The sequence below is a fragment of the Anopheles cruzii genome, chromosome 3, assembly GCF_943734635.1.
Source record: "Anopheles cruzii chromosome 3, idAnoCruzAS_RS32_06, whole genome shotgun sequence".
Classification (NCBI taxonomy): Eukaryota; Metazoa; Arthropoda; class Insecta; order Diptera; family Culicidae; genus Anopheles; species Anopheles cruzii.
In genome coordinates, this window is record NC_069145.1 from 22197994 (window position 1) to 22210005 (window position 12012).

At 49.2% G+C, this 12012-nt stretch overlaps 5 protein-coding genes across 5 annotated transcripts; 3 read left to right on the forward strand and 2 right to left on the reverse strand.

Annotated features, from left to right (window-relative positions):
- Nucleotides 1-3321: 3321 nt before the first annotated feature.
- Nucleotides 3322-5123, forward strand: LOC128272040 (uncharacterized). The gene is made up of 2 exons (XM_053009752.1): nucleotides 3322-3619; nucleotides 3696-5123. The coding sequence occupies exons 1-2, from the start codon at nucleotides 3444-3446 to the stop codon at nucleotides 4837-4839; spliced, it is 1320 nt and encodes a 439-aa protein (XP_052865712.1). The 5' UTR covers nucleotides 3322-3443; the 3' UTR covers nucleotides 4840-5123.
- A 575-nt stretch (nucleotides 5124-5698) lies between these two features.
- LOC128273634 (cytochrome P450 4C1-like) lies at nucleotides 5699-7506 on the forward strand. Its single transcript, XM_053011649.1, has 3 exons — nucleotides 5699-6390; nucleotides 6459-6585; nucleotides 6653-7506. The coding sequence occupies exons 1-3, from the start codon at nucleotides 5780-5782 to the stop codon at nucleotides 7472-7474; spliced, it is 1560 nt and encodes a 519-aa protein (XP_052867609.1). The 5' UTR covers nucleotides 5699-5779; the 3' UTR covers nucleotides 7475-7506.
- Nucleotides 7507-8395: 889 nt separating this feature from the next.
- On the reverse strand, nucleotides 8396-9723 carry LOC128273635 (dynein regulatory complex protein 9). The gene is made up of 4 exons (XM_053011650.1): nucleotides 9645-9723; nucleotides 9309-9576; nucleotides 8823-9247; nucleotides 8396-8763 (listed from the first exon to the last, which is right to left on the reverse strand). The coding sequence occupies exons 1-4, from the start codon at nucleotides 9721-9723 to the stop codon at nucleotides 8396-8398; spliced, it is 1140 nt and encodes a 379-aa protein (XP_052867610.1).
- A 30-nt stretch (nucleotides 9724-9753) lies between these two features.
- On the reverse strand, nucleotides 9754-10596 carry LOC128273636 (uncharacterized). The gene is made up of 3 exons (XM_053011651.1): nucleotides 10437-10596; nucleotides 10023-10373; nucleotides 9754-9965 (listed from the first exon to the last, which is right to left on the reverse strand). Exons 2-3 carry the CDS (start codon nucleotides 10204-10206, stop codon nucleotides 9880-9882), a joined length of 270 nt encoding a protein of 89 aa, XP_052867611.1. The 5' UTR covers nucleotides 10207-10373; nucleotides 10437-10596; the 3' UTR covers nucleotides 9754-9879.
- Nucleotides 10464-11913, forward strand: LOC128270057 (zinc finger protein 3 homolog). The gene is made up of 3 exons (XM_053007460.1): nucleotides 10464-10496; nucleotides 10687-11551; nucleotides 11900-11913. The coding sequence occupies exons 1-3, from the start codon at nucleotides 10464-10466 to the stop codon at nucleotides 11911-11913; spliced, it is 912 nt and encodes a 303-aa protein (XP_052863420.1).
- The last annotated feature ends 99 nt before the right edge of the window (nucleotides 11914-12012 follow it).

The following is a 12012-nucleotide window of genomic DNA, read 5'->3' on the forward strand; positions in this document are numbered from 1 at the left end:
GCAGCAGTAGGAGTAACGAAATTCATAAAAGCAATCTAAAATATTAAAGTAACACTGAACCAAGCAACCGACCGTACATGAGTTCCAACGCGCACCTCACCCGTAGAGTAAGCAACAGACGGCGAAGGCACATATGCACATTTTATGTGATTTGCATTTTTGTTACCGATAAGTGTTAGGCACACGGATAGCGATAATAGGCGTTCTTCTAGGTAGGAACCGCTCACACTAAGGAATCCCCGTGAGGATCTCCAATTTCCCATTCACCGAGCCCCAGACGGTGACATGCACTGCAGTAGTTACACTCTGAGTTATGTTGACCGAATCGAGCCTTTGGGTGCTCGAGTAACGAAGGCTTACCAGCGTTGGATAAAGGGAGAGTAAAACAACGACATTTAGGTGTTTTAAGTAAACGACAGCCCTGACTAGTGATACCTGGGCGGCACGCTGAACTTACGCGAAAGATGTTGTACTGAAAGAGCGGGCAAAAGCAGGAATGCTTCTAATAAGCGTATTTTGTCTCTCTCACTCTCTGTTCTAAAAGTTAGTGAAATACTGTAGCAAATGAGTAGAGGGACAAGCCCGAACAGCATAAACCTCAGAGGATTTGTAACGAAAACACAGTTAGAAGAAGTAGAGATTCACCTTGCTGACGCATGCTGCAAACTGTTAGATACGGAGCGCGCGCGCGTAACCTCGTCGCAGTTATTGTTGATACATTTATATACCACGATAAGACCACCTGGACACCTGCACCAAACTATGGTAGAGGCAACGAACAAAGTGTTACACGCAGAATCTTTGCGCTTCGGCCAGCTTTCCTTTCAAGGCCCTTACCACCGGTCTGCCCATTGCTCGGGCAGCCACGCACCACACACTAGAGCTTAGTCCAGTGCTACTTCTACACACTCCCTAGCTGCGGACACGAAACCATCGAGATGGGCGGCGTTCCCTGGGCCGCGATCCTGCGAAGGTCCCGGCTCACGATCGCAAGTCAGGTGGGACGCCATCATGATAAGATCGTGCGTCGGACGACCTTCGGCAGTGTCGTGAGGGTTCTCCGAACACTCCGTGGTTCCGTGGTATCAACTCAGTTAAAGCATTTGTCATTCTAGTGCCAGCGGACGACAGGACTCGCCCACCACCATTTATGATAGTATGCTTTGTTTTTGTTGCTTTCGTTTACGCGTTTTTTAGTTTACGTTTGGTATGCAATTCTTGATTTTGGACCTCACATTCGACTCAAACACTACGTTAAAACTGTAATCAATAGTCGTTAAAACTGTATCAACTTGAATTGTAACACAGAATAGATTGAGAACGACACATCCTTATAGTCAATAAATCGTTTTGAACACTTTAGTATGAAAGCCTAGCGAATTGCTTCTTCCTATTCATTTCACAAAATAGGCTCATGGACACGATCATTGCAACAGCAAAGTTTACCTAATGTAATGAATCACTACACTGAAACTGTTAAATAATGTTTACACAATGCTACGCAGCTTGGGTTACTGGCCAGTAAAGAACTAGAAATGAATTGAAAACTTTTTCCGATGCTAAACCATGTGGAGACTGGAAAAGTGGTGCAACGAAGCCAACTTCATCAAAGCCGTGCATTCTTCTGTCGGTCACTTGCTGGCCCTGCGATGGGCCCGACGGTAGCGTCTGGCCAAGACTGGCAAAAAATATGTAGGAGCGGACATTCCGGACGTTAAAATACACAGCGTTATACAGACATACAAGCAACGCCCATATACACTATTATCATTATGTAAACCAGTTACACCATTTTACGAATTGATTAATAAAATCAAATGCCATATCGAATCCAGCTTGTTATCGGTCCCGCCCAAAAGGAGTTGGACCAATGTTGTTATGTTTCTTTATTCTGTAATGATTTACCTTCGATGCTCCTGAGAGCAGGAGAACAGTACCACCGCTCACGGTGGCGGTAATTAGCACTATTAGAGGAAGTCTCCGGTTTCTTATAATTCCAATTAATGGCTTCAATTGGGCCAAGCTATGAGGTGGTTTGAAGAAACAAAAACCCTAGCCAACCCGAGCCAACCGTCCACGAAGTGTTTGAAGTGTATTTTCCATTGCAAATAAATCGCTTACGAATAATTTCAAAAGAGCACAGACACATGGCGCATATTGCACTACAACGTATCGACATTCCAATTTTCCAAACATTTTCGGATCAACAGTTGGCAGCGTGTTACGGACACCCGCCCAAGACCCTGGAATGACTAAGAAGTGGTGCAGCGTGCGAAAACCTGCGAGCATGCGAAACCTGTATGCGAAAACCTGCGAAAACCGTCAGATCAAGAAGAAAAACGCGAGTAGCGTTTTCCCAAATGTTTTCCCAGAAGCTTCCGACGGAAACTGATTTTCTTTCGGTTGCCAATTTCTTTCCAATTCCAGCGGAAATAAAGAGAACTCTAAAGACGAAAATGTTTGGAAATAAATCGGCCTGTATTTATTTGGTTTTAAGGTCGATGATCTTAAGGAGAAACTACAATGTACGTATAGCTCTATCACACAGCTGCCCTCCATCAGGCAGCAGCCCGTAAAGGCGCCGCAATCTCGTCCTGCGATGGCCGCACCTTGTTCGTCAACCCGATTTATGAGGATAAACCGAGAGGCCGCCGGCGAACAGGGACACTGCTTAGCCCCACGTGATGTCCACCTTGAAGAGGTCGCGGGCGATCGCACTCAGCCGACGATGCTGCGGATCCGCTGGAGGCTCAGCTTCCGGTTGCACACGCCGGAACGCTTCAGCCGGCAGCGAATGAACTGGTCCGCACAGGCACTTGCCCTGCGTGATGATGGACTGCGAGAGGAGCGCCGACTGCTTCCAGTCTGGTCGAGAAGCCGATATGAATGCCGAGATGCCGCATGCGTGGGAATCAGCGTAGGAGAGTTTACTCATGTTGCATACCCGGTCATCTATCGGAGATAGTCTGATCTACTTTCGACGATCTACTATCTATCGATCTATCTACTATCGACGATCTCCCGATTTAGTAACCGCCATAACTGTGAAAAATCAAAGACAGATCAGTGCTTCCGCCTGGGGTTCACGGATCGAGCAAACATAATGTAAGGCTATTGTTGTGCAAACAAATTTCATCTCAAATAATTTAAAACAAAATCTCGTTTAAACTAATATCACATCCTTTCTCGGGCGCAACCAGTAAGAACTCAAGTGATAGCTATCAACGTAAGGTTGACGTGTTGGCAGATTGTTGTCAAATGACTCAAAACCGTAAACGTAAACAAATATGATATGCGCTATCAGTACCAACCAAGCAGTACCAACATGAACCAAAACTCCACCAATTATAAATCACAGCCGCCCTTAGCAACAGAGAGTAGTTACACTTCGGGCGAGAAAGTCGTTTCCTGATTGTTCGCGACCGCACTTTACGCACTTCGGCATGGACGAGAAGGTCAGTTACATCAAAACGGAGCTGGTAAAGCAAGTGCTGAGCCGGAATGAATGTTTCCGCGGGCTGGAAGTGATCAGCAGCGAGCTGAGCACCCCAAAGCAACTGGATGGTTTCATGTCGGCCATCCATCAGTTGGAGCTCGGTGTGCGTAATAAAGCGACCAGGTAAGCGTTCGGCCTCTGCAACCTGCCTCTGCTCCCATCACACGCTAAGCCACATCTTATCCATTCACTTTCGCAGCGAGACATCTACGCTGCGGCTGCTGGTGAAGGTGATGAAGCGCGACGATCTGTTTCGGAAGCAAAACCTGGGTCACGTGTTGTTCCCAAACGAGATCAACATCTATGCGAACGTGTTGCCGTACTTCGATCGCTTCCTGGCCGAGTCCGGAACGAACCTGCGGGCGTCCGATTGGTGTCCCCGGACCTACCTTAGCGCAGCGGGAGAATTTCCGGGGTACAGCCCCCTTTTCGAGACGTTTCTGGTGATGGAAAACGTCTCGCCCAAGGGGTTTCGAAATGGACCACGGTTAGACTTGGACGAGGCCCATCTGACGCTGATGGCCGAAGTGATTGCTAAATATCACGCTTGCTCGTACGCGTTGCGTATCCGAGATGCACCCGCGCTGGACCGGCTCGTGGAGAAGATCATTCCGCTTGACTTCCTGCGAAATGGTCAAGTGTTTTTCGAGAGCTACGACGTGATATTCCGCCTGGCAGCCGAACGCCTGTTCCTGTACGTCGACGCGAACCCGCACGAACTGGACAGCGAGAAGTTTACCCGGGACGTGAACATGCTGCGCACGAAATATGGTCCCAACCAGTCGCGGCTAATGCAAAAATTCCTCGACCGTGACCCGGTCTACTCGGTGATCCTACACGGTGACTACAATCGCAACAATGTACTGTTTCGCTACGACGCCGATCAGCCGGTCGATGTTTTGATGATCGATTTCCAGGAAAATCGCTACGGATCGCCAGCCCTAGATCTGTCGTTCTACATGTACATGAACATGGCGCCCGAGCTGCGGGAGCAGTTTTGGGACGAACTGTTGTCCCGTTACCACCGGCAGTTGATGCGTACCCTTTGCGAGATTCTTCATTGCACGGACCAAGACGAACGGGTCGCACCGTATCGGGAGGAACGCTTTCGGCAACACTTTGCCCGCTTCGCGCTGTACGGTGCGATGGTGGCACTAAATTTCATTCCAGTCATGATGAGCGACGCAGAAGAATGTGCGGAGTTCAGTGAACTCTACGAGGAGGACATTCATAGCGAAGACCTCCGGCGATGTGCGCTGACACTGGGTGGAGAAGTCGTCAATCGGCGCATTACGGCGGTTATGCGTCACGCCAGCAAAATGGGCTACATGGACAACATTTAACGATAAATGGGCACGAAGGTCGCTCAGCGATTGAATCGTTGCTGAAATTTTAGCATCCAATTTTACCATATCGTCCCGTATGAAGGACTTCGTGCAATTCGAAATATTAATTAGGTCACACACAAAGCCAAATGAATCCGGCAATACTAAACAAGTGGTCAACCTGTGATGAATCGGTATTATTCGATAAGTATTAAAAGCTATGCGCGTACATGCGAGAAAAAAAAAGAATAAATTTACAGTAAAAAGATTATATAAAACAGACACACTTTATACACTTTTATTGTATCGAATTGGAAAGAGAATAAAAAACAACTGCCTACGTTTAGTAGGCCGTCGCATATCAATAACTCTTCTCGCGTTACCTCAACATCTCCTTTCGATTGCGAACGATCGTTGCTAAGCAACAAATGCACGTGCGAAGATGAGATGCTCGGCTGCTAACTTACCGTTAGCAGCATCATTACGGTAAATGTTCAAAATACATTACCGTAGCCTACTTATTATCCCCTTGATGTTGCTAGTGGACACAATACTGCTGCAAAAAAAATAACAATGCATCTAACACCATAATTGATGCTATCGCCTCTCTATCGGTCAACGAGATCGCATCTAAACAGTAACCCCTTGGGAAAACGGTGGCCGGTGGATCTGTGAGCTGGTGTAACGACACCGACAGGCAGGTGCCCGCGGTGGGTTCAGCGTACGAGCCGCGCAAAACACGCACTAGGACCGGTAGCAATAAAACGCACACCACACCACACGCCATTCTAGATGTCTAGCTTCTGCAGCGGGGCGGCGATCGGTATAAAAATGATTGTCTCAGTGGAACCAAGTTTCATTTCTCGTTGCCCACACTCGGCACTATAGTGGTTGCGCCGTTCCGTTCCCCCGCAGGACGTTTTTCTAGTGATCAGCATCAGTGTGCGCCGTGATCAGTATGCTCGTGCTGGTGTTTGTGAGCGTGTTCGCGCTGGTGTACTACATCAATTTCCGGCGCTCCAGGAAAAGGCTCTACGAGCTAGCCGACCGTATCCCGGGACCGTTCGATTATCCGCTGATCGGTGGAGCACTGATCGCCCTCGGGAAGGGTCCGGTCGAAATGATCACGTACCTGATGGAACGAATGCACGATCTTCCGTCACCGCTGCGCACCTGGATCGGTCCCTTTCTGGTGGTGGTGATCGATCGTCCCGAAATGGTGCAGGAGGTACTAAACTCACCGGCCTGCTCACAAAAGCCGTACATGTACGATTTCTTCCGCCTAAGCAAAGGACTGTTCGCGGCCCCTGCCGATCTATGGAAGGCGCACCGCAAACGTCTGAACCCTTCCTTCTCACCGGCGTCTTTGAAAAGCTTCGTCCCGACGTTCAACGCTACGGCGGAACGGATTGCGCGCGAACTGAGCAATCGCCTCTCGGGTGAATCGTTCGATATTCACGACCTCCTGGCACGGTACACGCTGATCGGTATAGCATCCACTTCCGTCGGAGTGGACCTTAGCCACGAGAAAGAGGAAGTGCTCCACGAGTACACCAGCAATGCGATCGAGTGAGTGTTTCCACTTTCCGATTTGTCCCTTTTCTAACTCTCGGGGAGGGCACCACGCCCGATTGTAGGATGTTTACGAAGTGTTACGAACGCATCTACAAACCCTGGCTGCATTTGGAGTTCATCTACAAGCTGACTCCCGCCTACCGGGAGGAGCAAGCGCGAATGGCGAAATTTAAGCAAATGTCCAAACAGGTCAGTACCGGTGTCGGGTCCCTGTCAGGATTTCCTCATTGGCTCATTTGGTCTATCCCGGCCGTAGTTGATCGAGAAACGCAGCCAGGCAACGGTAGCTAACGGACAAGGCTCGCCGGAACAGGATTCACCAGCGATGGGGACGAATGACGACGGCACAGCGATGGCGCAGGGTAAAAATTTCATTCAACGCCTCGAGGAGCTTCGCACCGATCCGCAGCTGGACATTGACGACGATTGCTTTCAGCAGCACATTGACACACTGATATTTGCCGGCAACGATACGTCGGCCCAAACGTTGGCCAACACGTTCCTCACGATGGGCATGTTTCCGGCGATGCAGGACAAGCTGTACCAGGAGGTGATGAGCGTTTGCCCACGTGGGCCCGTTTCGTACGAGGACCTGTCGCGGCTCACCTACATGGAGATGTTTGTGAAGGAAACGCTACGCCATCTGCCCATCACGGGTATGATCGCCCGCGCACCTACCGAAGAGGTCCAGATACAGAACATAACCATTCCGGCCGGAGCCATGATTATGATACCGTTCTTGAAGATGCACCACAATAAGTCCGTCTGGGGACCGGCGGCGGAGACGTTCGATCCGGACAACTTCCTCCCGGAGCGCTGTGCCGAGCGGCATCCGTACGCGTTCATACCTTTCAGCCAGGGACCCCGCAACTGCATTGGCGTGAAGTTTGCCTGGCTCTCAATGAAAATCTTGCTCTGCCACGTGCTTCGCGATTATCGTGTGTCGACGGACTTTCGGCTGAAAGATCTGATCGTCTCGCCGTCGTTGGTGATGAAGCTCAACAAGAAGCACATGGTGCGGTTAGCGCCGCGGCGAACCAGTGCTGTGGGGCAGAGTGTTCCAAATGGGTGTCCTTGAGACGCCCCTCCAGTCCCTCAACTCTACAGCAATACAGCAATATTGATTTGTAAAAATCCCAAACGTGTACACAGATATATCACACCAGCGTGTGGCGTAAGTAGGCAGGGTAATAAACCGTTTGTGCCACTAATAACACTTGCACTGGTGGAGGATTCCTATGGTCCGGCCGACTACTGGTGCACTTCAGCATGGGGTGGCTGGTCGCTCATTACACACAATTGACTCCCTCTGACGTACTAATCAAACGACGAAGATGCAAAGCCGATACGAACGGCTTGGCACGCGCGGTGTGTGAACGCTTCCGCGTTTAATTGCAATTGAAGACGCGATGCTAATTATTCGCGGGCGGGTGTGAAAAGCGGCCTCAAACATGACAGGCGATAAAACGATCGTCGAACCACTTTACCGAGATCGCTAACGGTACCACCGGACCACCACCGGTAGCGTGTCGGCACTCTCTAGATCATTTGTAGACTAGAGCATGCCCGCGGCGTAAGGCCCCGTAAAGGTGGTGCAGCAAGGGTGGCAATAGCTTTACAGTCAGTCGGACGCCGGCGGCTGGTTCAATCAAGCGTGTCCCAACGCACAGATTAAGCTATGGAACCGGTTTATCGGTCAATATGCGTAGGATGCATTATTTACACGGAATTCCCGAACAATTGCGCACACGGTACAGACATTCGAATGTTCCTTGCTTCTCTCTCCGTCTCCTTTTCAGAAAAAACGTAAGAAAGGTAAAACGTATAGTTTTACTTGCCCACACCATATATGTTTACTTTATTTGAACTCCAATCTGTTGAAAAAGCGTTTTACTAACACGCAACTCCAAACGGGCGGATTCGATGATAATTCAAACGTTCGTTAGGATCTTTTGTAACAATTCTTTACTTGAAAGTTACTATCAACCCGTCGGTCAGGTTACTTTCCTTTCTTGCCCTTTTTCGGTGCCTTCTGGGGCTTCTGCTTCTTCTTGCGCTTAAACTGGCCCAATCCTTTCCGAACCATCGTGCCCCTCCACCAAGCCTGTATTTTGATGGCCGACCGTAGCTGCTTGTTGGCCAGCGCCAGTTGCTGCTCACGTTCTTTCATAAACTCCGCGCAAATCTTCAGGTCTTTTTCGCGGTGCTTGAACAGAATGGTCATCTCCTCGAACTGGACTTTCAAGTTGACAATCTTATCTTTGTGCTCGGCGATCTGCACATCGAGGGCTCTGATCTCGCGCTGATACTTGTCGGCCCAGAACGCTATCTTGTCGCTGATCTGATCGATGCAATAATTTATGTAAACTAAAATAGGAAGTCTCAAGATACAGTTCATATTCAAACGACCAACGACCGCAACGTACCATCAATTTCACTCTTCAACCGCAGCTCCCGGTCGATGTTATCCTTCGTCTGCTTCGCGCACGTAACCAGCTCACTCTCCTTGCCCTGTATAATGATGCGCGCCTGTTCGTGCCGCGTGCGTTCCCACTGGTGGACCAGTTTAGTCTTCACCTCGTTCTCGATTCGGGCATCTTTCACTTTCGCTTCCAAGTCGAAAATTTCGTCGTCCAGGTGTTTGAGCACATTTTTGCACTCCCGATTCACGCCTTCCAGCTGCGTCTGTAGCGTTTTCAGCTTCTTATCGTTCAAAATGCTGTCCCGAATCAGTACAACCTCTTCCTGCTCGCTCTGTATATCGTTGTCCATGAACGTCTGCAGCGTCTCGAAGGTACCGAACTCGGCCATTTCCGAGTGCGTGTCGGACAACAGTTTACGCAAATTGGATCTGAAACAGTGGAGCTACTGGCTAAGCACAACCCAACCCCCCTTTCAAACGGCTGACTTACATATCGTTGTGCAGTTTCACTAAAATCATCCTCCCTATCGCTACATCGACGACCATGTTCTCGCTGAGTAGCTGGTTTTTGTACGACGGATCGAACCGCACGTGCATCGGTGGCTTGCGAACGATCGGTGCGCTCGTTTTATCGCCGTCACGATTGATCACAACCAGCTTGTACGTGGCTTCCTCGATGATGATGTTGATCATGGCGCTTTCCATCTCATTAAACATAGCCTTTGGCCCCGGCTGGCTACTCGATTCCGCGGTCGATGCTGTGAGGCAGGCACCAGGGTTTTTGCAAACGGCCATAGGAGAAGATGTGCGAAAGAAAACGACTTACCGCGTGTAGTAGTATCACTGACATCTTCGCTTTCGGATGATTCCGTCGAATGAAACTTGGGCATAGAAAGATCACACATGCCTCTCTAATGAACTAATATTATGCAGTATATTTTAACGCACCTTTCCCTCGTTACAGGGCCGAACGGGACTAACCTAACTAGCTTCCTAGCAACCGAAACATGACTGGAAATGCATGCGCAACAGCCGCCGCCAAAATCAGAACAAATCAAAGGTCACGTTTTAAGGCGCTTCCGCTCGATTCCATCATTCGCCTCCGATTCGGATGAAGCCGAAGTGACCTCGTCCTCTCCTTGAACGTCTAGAAATAAGCAATTTAATCACTTAAAACAACAAAACTGGTGTAGTATTTTCTTACCATCGGATTCTGCTTTGCGTGCGCCAAGTAAATCTTCCTGAACGAACGTTGTCATGAGCTCGTTGGTCGATTGTTTGATCGCTTTGAGGCTGACGATCAAATCGCTCATCTTATTGCCTGGCACCTGTTCCCTGATGGTTTGCATCGCTCCTTTGCGTGTTATTTCAGCGACAATTTCGGCCATCGTCCTGCCGGGAAGGCAATCTTTCGGGCTGGATACGAACAGTGGAACATAAACAAACGCTCAGTTACCGGTTGTTGTGCTAAACGTCACTGTGAACTCCCAAGGTGTGTAGGGTTGGCGAGATGGTGTAATATGTCAAAGGCATGTATCAACCTTGGTATCGCCAACTGTAAACATTGAGAGAATAAATAAGATCAGCAGAGGATTTGTTTTCAGTTGATTGGTTTTACTTTTGCTTCTTCAGCATTGAAGACAATATGAAGGAGCAGAACCTGTATGACCGGTGTGTGGTATGTTTACACGAAAATCGTGCTGCGTTGGTCTCCTGCGGTACAATGTTTTCTATCGACGGTATCAACGTGAGCTGCACGGCAATGTACACCAACCTAATTGAATTGACGGTAATACTAGGGCCCGACGTAGTCCTTGCGAGCAAATACTAAAACCATCTTCACGTTATCCGCTTTTCCAACTTGGCAGGAGATCAACTCAACAGACCTGGAAGAGGAGCGTTTGAAAATCTGTTTAACATGTCTACCGGAGCTGCACAACTGCTACATGTTTAAGAAACGCGTCATTCAATCGTTCCAGAGCCTGATCCGGGCTATCGAGGAACAAAAAGCTCCTGCAGAGCTTACTGTGGAGCTAGTTGACGGTGTGGTTGATCTAGCAAGCGAGGAACAGCGTAAGAAACCGCAAGACGACACCGCCAGCGATACGAACGAAGAACATTTAATAGCAGAATACATCGACGATTACGACAACGAGGAAAACGAGGAAAACATTGGCATAGGAGAAGTGTCATCAGAACGCGAGTCAGTAGAAACAGGATACGTACCGTCGCAGGATGCCGAAACCACCGAAAATGCTACGGTAGGAGAGCAGCCATCAAACAAGTGCCCACACTGTACGGAGATTCTACCGTCTTCGACCACTGTTCTGCAGCACTTGATGAAAAATCACTGCATCACCGACCCATCCCAGCGGCCAATGTGCGAAATTTGTACACACAACTTTCGCAATCTCAAAACGCTGCGCCAGCATCTACGCGTTCACCTCGACCAGAAACAATTCGTTTGTCGGTACTGCTCCAAATCGTTCTACTATCGGCACCACATGCTAGTACACGAACTAACCCACACCGACGAACGCGCGTTCTCCTGTGACCAGTGTGAAAAATCGTTTGCGACCAAAGGGCGGCTGAAGTGGCACCAAAAGATGCACGAGCCGTACGCTGCCTTCCAGTGTGACGAGTGTCCGAAGCGGTTCAAAGTGAAACATCGTTTAGGACTTCACAAATGCATCAAACACAATGCAGCAATGGCCAACTTTGAGCCGGTCAAGTGTAAAATGTGTGGCAAAGAGCTTTTCTCCCGATCGGCCGTCTCCTACCACGCGCGGTCCAAGTGTCACGACGATGGATCATACCGGTGCATTGTTTGTCGCATTTCTTTCCCGGCACTCGCAACGTTATTGCAACATCTGAAGGACGAGCATAATGAGCAAGCCGTTCCCACGGAGTCACGGAAGCACCAGGAAAACAGTCGCCCTTTTCAGTGTGACATTTGCAGCCAGCGATTCTGTCAAAAAATAGTTCTACGGCGTCACAAACTAATGTAGGAGCGTTTCGCTTCACGCCCTTTCCTTCATCTAACGGTTTTTTTTTTTATCGTCTCGCCCCTTTTATTCACAGACACCGAGGAATAAAACCGTACGAATGCGAGTACTGTCAGCGACGCTTCACGCAGAATGGAACACTCAAAACGCACCTTCGAACTCATACCGACGACCGACCGTTTTGTTGTG

What these genes read in the sequence shown, in the direction of transcription:
- LOC128272040 (XM_053009752.1), top strand. Translation starts at nt 3,444, where the DNA reads ATGGACGAGAAGGTCAGTTACATCAAAACGGAGCTGGTAAAGCAAGTG. An exon ending in GTGCGTAATAAAGCGACCAG is followed by an intron (nt 3,620 to 3,695) that starts GTAAGCGTTCGG and finishes TCACTTTCGCAG; the next exon opens with CGAGACATCTACGCTGCGGC.
- LOC128273634 (XM_053011649.1), top strand. Translation starts at nt 5,780, where the DNA reads ATGCTCGTGCTGGTGTTTGTGAGCGTGTTCGCGCTGGTGTACTACATC. An exon ending in TACACCAGCAATGCGATCGA is followed by an intron (nt 6,391 to 6,458) that starts GTGAGTGTTTCC and finishes GCCCGATTGTAG; the next exon opens with GATGTTTACGAAGTGTTACG. An exon ending in TTAAGCAAATGTCCAAACAG is followed by an intron (nt 6,586 to 6,652) that starts GTCAGTACCGGT and finishes TCCCGGCCGTAG; the next exon opens with TTGATCGAGAAACGCAGCCA.
- LOC128273636 (XM_053011651.1), bottom strand. Translation starts at nt 10,206, where the DNA reads ATGGCCGAAATTGTCGCTGAAATAACACGCAAAGGAGCGATGCAAACC. An exon ending in ACGCAAAGCAGAATCCGATG is followed by an intron (nt 9,966 to 10,022) that starts GTAAGAAAATAC and finishes GCTTATTTCTAG; the next exon opens with ACGTTCAAGGAGAGGACGAG.
- LOC128273635 (XM_053011650.1), bottom strand. Translation starts at nt 9,723, where the DNA reads ATGTGTGATCTTTCTATGCCCAAGTTTCATTCGACGGAATCATCCGAA. An exon ending in CAGTGATACTACTACACGCG is followed by an intron (nt 9,577 to 9,644) that starts GTAAGTCGTTTT and finishes CCTGCCTCACAG; the next exon opens with CATCGACCGCGGAATCGAGT. An exon ending in GTGAAACTGCACAACGATAT is followed by an intron (nt 9,248 to 9,308) that starts GTAAGTCAGCCG and finishes CCACTGTTTCAG; the next exon opens with ATCCAATTTGCGTAAACTGT.
- LOC128270057 (XM_053007460.1), top strand. Translation starts at nt 10,464, where the DNA reads ATGAAGGAGCAGAACCTGTATGACCGGTGTGTG. An exon ending in ACCTGTATGACCGGTGTGTG is followed by an intron (nt 10,497 to 10,686) that starts GTATGTTTACAC and finishes CCAACTTGGCAG; the next exon opens with GAGATCAACTCAACAGACCT.